Source organism: Leucopleurus acutus (assembly GCF_964270905.1).
Source record: "Leucopleurus acutus genome assembly, chromosome: 1".
In the NCBI taxonomy this organism is placed as follows: domain Eukaryota; kingdom Metazoa; phylum Chordata; class Mammalia; order Artiodactyla; family Delphinidae; genus Leucopleurus; species Leucopleurus acutus.
Genome location: NC_139142.1, coordinates 142,711,983 through 142,719,106, shown reverse-complemented (window position 1 = coordinate 142,719,106; position 7,124 = coordinate 142,711,983). Strand labels below are relative to the sequence as shown.

Sequence of the window (7,124 nt, the reverse complement as noted above, 5' to 3'; positions counted from 1 at the left end):
GGGAGGATGGGAGTGGCCCATAGGGTAGGGGCTGAGGCACGCCAGCCATAGGCGAGAGGAGACAGTGAAGACTCTGCGTCTGGCTGCTCTACTCCCTGGCTGGCCCCGTACTGAGACTGCTTGTTGTCTTACATGGTACTTTCTCGTCCCAGTACTTCCACTTTCAGAGCTGCTGGTCTTGGGGGCGGGGGACCTCTTTGAACCCCCCCTCCCCGTCTTACACACCTGCTCAGCCGGGCTTCTCTCTTATCGCCCCTTCACGTGGGCGATCTCTAGGATGCTGTCTGAGCCTGGATGGGATTCCCTAGGTGACCTCGTCTGCCGGCCTACACTAACTCCCGTTAGGCCCGCGAGCTCCTCAGTATCCCCAAACGGATCTTGCGGGTACTGGCGGGTCATGTGATTTCCAGTGCGGGTGGAGGCGGTGGAGGCGCCCAGGAGCAGCCACTGGAGCCCCTGGAAGGGGCGGGGCTCGGGGGCGGTGGGGAGCCGGCGCCCCGCCCCGCCCGCCGCGCTGCACTTTCGGCGGGCTCCGCTGGGGGCAGCGTGGAGTTCTGTCCTACAGCCGCGCGCTGTCCGTTCTCGGCTTCTGGCCGGAACCTGGCGCCGGAAATCAGGAAGCGCCCGGCAGCGGGCGTGCGGCGGTCGGGATGGCGGGCCCTGGCTGGGGCCCCCCGCGGCTGGACGGTTTCATTCTCACCGAGCGCCTGGGCAGTGGCACGTACGCCACGGTGTACAAGGCCTACGCCAAGGTGGGTGCGGGGCGCCCCGGGGCTTCTGTGCGAGGCAGGAATCGGGGGCACGAGAACTTTTGAGGGCCTGGCCCCGGTGCCCGCCAGACCCTGAGCAAGCCCAGGCGGGTGCCGGGCCGGGAAACTAGAAAGGGTTAGAGAGGGTGTGAGAGCCGTTAGCGGCCCACGGCCTGCCCTTCCGTGGACGAGGTGGGTGGTGACCGCCACCGATAGGTTTTCAAAACAAACACACATACACACACCCCTGTTGTGTGAAGAGACAGGTGGAGACCTCGATGGAGCCTCGGTGTCAGTGGCTGAAGAACAGGCTCAAAACAGGGAGGATACCTATGGTCTGGGAGGAGTATGGGGCAGGGTTCTAGAAGGCTGGACCCACTTAGGAAGCAGAGTGGGCAGTTTAGAACAGTGAATAACATGCTTTAACAGGGGCACTCTAGAATACAATGAAAGGGATTGTGGAGCAGAGAACACCAGGCTGGTGGGGAAGCCGGGATTCCAGAATCCGGGTGCCTCATTGGCCTGAGAAGGGGCAGCTGGGAAGCCTGGATGCTAGTGTGAGTGGGTAGGCCCTGTGAGGGGGAGAGGGGCAGAGGGAACCAGAGCCCTTCTGGCCACACGTAGTCCCTGGTACCCTCAAGGCAGAGCCGTCAAATCTCCTTTCCCCACAGAAGGATACTCGTGAGGTGGTAGCCATAAAGTGCGTGGCCAAGAAGAGTCTGAACAAGGCATCTGTGGAAAACCTCCTGACAGAGATTGAGATCCTCAAGGGCATTCGACACCGCCACATCGTACAGCTGAAAGACTTCCAGGTGTGGGCCTGGGATGGGGCCACCCCTAAAGGGGGCTGGAGAAGAGACACTCTCCTCAAGCCTCCTCTCTGCCTTTAACCACAGTGGGACAGTGACAACATCTACCTCATCATGGAGTTCTGTGCAGGAGGTGACCTGTCTCGCTTCATCCATACCCGCAGGATTCTGCCTGAGAAGGTGGCTCGGGTCTTCATGCAGCAGCTGGGTAAAAGCCTCTGACCCCAGCCTGACACCCCTTCCCATGATCTCTGCCCTCTCACACTACCCCTGCCCCAGGCTTAGTGCTCTGACACTCTTAGCAGTCGTCTCCCAGCCCAGCTTGGATTTTTAGGGCCCATCCTTCCTATGTGCCCATCCCTGGCTTAAGGATGCTGTGAGAGAGACGGGGAGGAGCCTGATCTGTGGGGAGTGCAGGCTTCCACACGTGGAATGTAATGCAAAGACCTTATAGAACATACCAAAGACCCAAGTGCTTTGCTAAGGAAGAGAGCAAGGACCTAAAGGGCTGGGGCATCTAGGGAAGCTTCTAGGAGGATGGGAGACTTGTGAAGGGGTACAAGGGAGGAAGGAGGTCACTTGAGGTGGGGGTGGGGAAAATTCTTAGCAGAGGGGGAGCCTGGTGCTTGTATGTAAAGCATTTGGTAGACCAGCCAGGTCAGAACTGGGCTTGTGCAGGCTTGAAGGGGCAGATATAAGGCTGGGGAGGTGAGAGGGTGTGGGAGATGGGCTTCTCTGACCTGTCTCTCTGCATGGATCCTACTCCCCAGCTAGTGCCCTGCAGTTCCTGCATGAGCGGAACATCTCTCACCTGGACCTGAAGCCACAGAACATTCTGCTGAGCTCCTTGGAGAAGCCCCACCTTAAGTTGGCAGGTATGAGTCTGGAACAAAAGGCATGGAGGTTTGGAGGGTGGCTCTCATGGAGCCCTCTACTGAGTCATCAAACAGTGACAGACTGGGGAGGTCCAGGGATGGGCCCCATCACCAAAAGGTAGGGCCTTTCTCAGGCTACCCAGGCTCGACTCCAGCAGTGTCATGGGCGGGCTCAGGGCTCAGTGTGTGACCAGAGTCAGGTTTCAGAGTGTGACCAGGGTTAGTACTTTATCTGTCACCAAGATTGGGGCTCAAAGTATGACTCAATCTGTGGTGGCAGTGTTGGAGAGTGTGAGGTGGGAAAGCAGTGGTTGTGGCCCCTGATAAAATTTGGAGGAGAACTGACTTGAAACTGGAGGCCAGAGAGGCACCTTAACCTGAAACTGGAGGTCAGAGAGGCCCATGAACCTGAAACTGCACTGGAGCCCAGGGTGAGGCTGTAAAGGCCAGGAGCAGAAGCAGCTGGAATCTGAGCCCTGCTGCCTGGCCTCTTGCCTGCAGACTTTGGCTTTGCACAGCACATGTCCCCCTGGGATGAGAAGCATGTGCTCCGTGGCTCTCCCCTCTACATGGCTCCCGAGATGGTGTGTCAGCGGCAGTACGATGCCCGTGTGGACCTCTGGTCCGTGGGGGTCATCCTGTATGGTGAGAGTGCTGTCCCCTGCCCCCACCTGGAGGCCTGCACTGCAAGGCCTCTCTGGGCCACTCCTGAAGCGTTTTAATGAGAATGCTGACTCTCCTGGTCTGGGGCTGCTCCCCAGGAGTGGGCCAGGCCAGGCTTGACCCTATCCCCTCCCAGCCTCCCCTCTGCCTCCCTTCCACAGAAGCCCTCTTCGGGCAGCCCCCCTTTGCCTCCAGGTCGTTCTCGGAGCTGGAAGAGAAGATCCGGAGCAACCGGGTTATTGAGGTAGGTCTAGCAGGGCCTCGGCACCTGCTGCGGGGCGGAGAGAGTCAGGGCCCTGAGGTAGGAGACCTCACTGCCACCTGCACAGACTGGGGTGTGGTCTCCAGGCCACCTTCATGGAGCTGGGGCACACTCTAGCCTGGAAGTCGGCTCCATTCAGTTCCAGGGACCCAGATCAGCCACAACAGGGAGCAAAGCCCGCTGCAGGCCCCCCATGGGGAGAAGGCCAAAGCAGACCTAGGCCCAGCCTTCCCCGAAACATATTCCAGAGAGGGGAAAAGGATCTGGAAACAGGCTTCCATGACAGCTACGGGTTCCAGTGAGGGCGTGGACAGGAGCCTGGGGGAGGAGGCTTGGCTCTCACTGGCTGCGACACTTTGACCCATCACTGTTCTTCCTGGTCTCACTTTCTCTATCTGTCAAATGTGTATCTCTGGGGCGTCCCAGGACAGGGTAGTCCTGACCGGCGCCTGGGGCTGGGGGCCGAGGTGCCGGAGCCCAGTGTGATCTGTACCTCCCCCACCCCCGCAGCTCCCCCTGCGTCCCGCCCTCTCCCAGGACTGCCGGGACCTGCTGCAGCGGCTTCTGGAGCGGGACCCCAGCCGCCGCATCTCCTTCCAGGACTTCTTTGCCCACCCTTGGGTGGACCTGGAGCACATGCCGAATGGGGAGAGCCTGGCACAAGCAGTGAGCAACCAGTGGAGATGGGTGGGCTGAGGGCAGGTTGGGGGTTTCATCTACCCCTTTCAGTGGTGACCAGGTGACTTGCCCAGCAGGAGGCAGAGGGTGGGCTCAGGGCATCGCCCCTTGTGGTGAGTATGGGGGGTGGGCATGACTTCTCACCTTTCTGTCCCCCAGACCGCCTTGGTGGTGCAGGCTGTGAAGAAGGACCAGGAGGGGGACGCCGCGGCCGCCTTATCTCTCTACTGCAAGGCTCTGGACTTCTTCGTGCCTGCCCTGCACTGTGAGTGCCAGGCCGGGTGCAGCAGGGGTGGGGTCAGCCATAGCTGCAGTGGCTGGAGTCCAGAAGCAGCTCCCCTTCCAGAATTTTGTGGGAGACAAGGCAGAGGGTAAATCTGGAACTTAGTGCTTTGGGGGATTCCGGAGGGTTTGGTGTGGGGCAGCCGTCTCCTCGCTCTAGACTCATATAAACCCACACTTTCTGCAGATGAAGTGGACACCCAGCGGAAGGAGGCAATTAAGGCAAAGGTGAATGAGAGTCCCCTGAGGAAATGGGTGAGGGATCCCAGGGCCTCTGGGGATTGGCTCTTAGAGGAACCTCTCTCCCTGGGAAGGGGGTCAGGCCAGCCTCAGTTGACCTCTGACGTTACAGTTTGGGGCGGTCCCTGAGGGAGAACCTGGAGGTGGGTGCTGGCGAGGCAGGCAAGGTGAGAGAGCCCTTCCTCGGCCCCTTGCCCTCCTGCAGGTGGGACAGTACGTGTCCCGGGCTGAGGAGCTCAAGGCCATCGTCTCCTCCTCCAATCGGGCCCTGTTGAAGCAGGGGACCTCTGCCCGAGACCTGCTCAGAGGTAGGCCCCAATCCTGGCTGACCATCAGTTCCCAGCAACTTCCCTCCAGCCTGAGGGGGAGGCAGGTTGGGGTCAGCATCCTGAGATGAGAAAGCAGGCTGCTCCCCTCACCCTGAGCCTTTGCGCCTCGTCCCAGAGATGGCCCGGGACAAGCCGCGCCTCCTAGCTGCCCTGGAAGTGGCTTCAGCTGCCATGGCTAAGGTTTGTAGCCAGGGGGAGGGGTCTGGGCAGGGCAGGGAGGAATCCAAGTCATGCCCCTAAATGACCTGGTGTCCCTGTGGCTGCAGGAGGACGAGGCTGGCGGGGAGCAGGATGCTCTGGCCCTGTACCAGCACGGCCTGGGGGAGCTGCTTCTACTGCTGGCAGGTGAGGCCCCATCACCGTACTCCCCTAAGCCTCTGGCTGCCCTGCCCTCACCACGTGCCCTCCCTCTCTCTGCAGCGGAGCCCCCAGGCCGGAGGCGGGAGCTGCTTCACACTGAGGTGCCCACTGGGGTCGGGAGGCTTGGGGGGCTTCCTCTTCCCCGTTTGCCCCTCTCCCATTTGTGGGGACCTCCTTGGGTTCCCTCAGGGTGCTCCAAGTCTGGGAGTTAGACCACACAGACTTGCTAAGTTGGTGGCCCCTCGCACTCTGTCAGGGCTTGGGTGCTCAGGTCAGGGCAAGGGGACAGGCAGGATCTGGGAACTCAGCAGCAATCGGGAGGCTTCCTGGAGGACGGAGCAGATAAGGACTCAGCGGCAAGTTGTTCTAATGAGGCAGAGGGTTCTGGAGAGCATCGGGAGTGAGGAGGAGCTCAGTTTGGAGGCCTCTCCTCGCCCCACGTCCATGGGCATGTCTTCCCTTGGCAGGTTCAGAATCTCATGGCTCGAGCTGAATACCTGAAGGAGCAGGTCAAGGTGGGCACATGGGGGCCCACACTGGGATGAAGCTGTATGTGTTCTGTTCCTCTCTGCCTGTGGCTGTCTGTCCCCTGCTCCCCGCTGTGTATGTCTTCCTCTCGTCTCTGTCTGAAGGCCTCTCCATCACTGTCTCTGCCCTTTATGTTCCGCAGATGAGGGAGTCTCATTGGGAAGCTGAGGCCCTGGATAAAGAGGGGCTGTCGGAGTCTGTTCGTAGCTGTGAGTCCTGCCCTGGGGTCTGACCCTCCCCGCAAGGAGGGGTGAGAGCTGGGGCAGCCCTGGATTCTGCCTCTTTTGCCAGAGACCTGAGACTGACGCTCCCCACTTTCCCCTCCACAGCTTGTACTCTGCAGTGACGCTGCAGGATGATTGGACAGGTCACTGGGAATTGGGGACACTCTCACCCCAGCTGACCCTCAGAATTCTGTGGCCCTCTGCCACCCTGCGGAGCAGGCTTCCTGGATGGGCAACTCTGGGACACCCCACATCCCAGCATCCCCAGCACCACTTGAAAGACTCTTAACCCCCTACCCACTGTGTGTACTGGGAGCACCGGGGTGGGGAGGACTCTGGGAGAAGAGTGTTTCTTTCACGTGACTTCTGTTATTTGGTGGTTGCTGAGCCCTGAGCCTGTTGATTTCTGGTTTTGCTCTGAGACGATCAGGGAGCCCTCTGCAGGGCACTTGTTCTCTTTCCCCTCCTTGCCAGGAGGCAGCTGTGCCCACCCCTTTCCTTCCTGGGAGCCTTTATTGCAACTTACCTCCCTCCTTGCAGTGGAGCAGGGCACTCCAAGACCCCTCAGGGAGCACCCATCCCACCATATGCACTCAGCCCCACAGAACTCACCAGTCTTCCTGGGAGCTGACCCCTGCCCACCCTCTCAATATTTTAAGATAATCCTTCATGCATGAAAATAATATCTTTTGTAGACGTGAGGCAAATTTGAGAAATCCCATGCCTTGTTCTTGCCCTGGCCTGGGGGGTACAAGGGGAGGGGTCCTCAGTCATTCCTCCCACCTTCATCCCTCTGTGGGGAATGCCCCTACTGGCCTCGGAGCTGGTCCTGGCCTGGGATGGGGAGGCATGGGGGCTGCCTGGCCTTTCAGGCTCCAGGGGACCCAGTGATCCAGGAGACCTGATTCTAGGTCTGACACTGCTGCTACTCCAGTGTGTGACCCCGGGCAAGCTCTTTCCCCTTTCTGGGCCTGGGTCTCCCCATCTCTCCAATGGGACTGCTACTATCTCCTCAACCCCCTACATGGGCTTTCAGGAGAACAAAGTGACTTTAATCTGGAAAGAATATATACACCTAGAGTTATTTAGGGGTTTCTTTTCTAAAAAGTCAGAGAGGGTGTTAGT

The 7,124-nt window shown here is 59.6% G+C and overlaps 1 protein-coding gene across 1 annotated transcript; it reads left to right on the top strand.

Moving 5' to 3' along the window:
- Positions 1-650: 650 nt before the first annotated feature.
- ULK3 (unc-51 like kinase 3) lies at positions 651-6,241 on the top strand (the record flags this gene model as incomplete). Its single annotated transcript, XM_082840555.1, has 16 exons — positions 651-752; positions 1,421-1,561; positions 1,646-1,766; positions 2,329-2,433; positions 2,935-3,078; positions 3,258-3,340; positions 3,869-4,024; positions 4,196-4,301; positions 4,506-4,546; positions 4,764-4,866; positions 5,003-5,067; positions 5,154-5,232; positions 5,308-5,348; positions 5,715-5,762; positions 5,918-5,984; positions 6,105-6,241. The coding sequence occupies 16 exons, from the start codon at positions 651-653 to the stop codon at positions 6,119-6,121; spliced, it is 1,419 nt and encodes a 472-aa protein (XP_082696681.1). The 3' UTR covers positions 6,122-6,241.
- Positions 6,242-7,124: the final 883 nt, after the last annotated feature.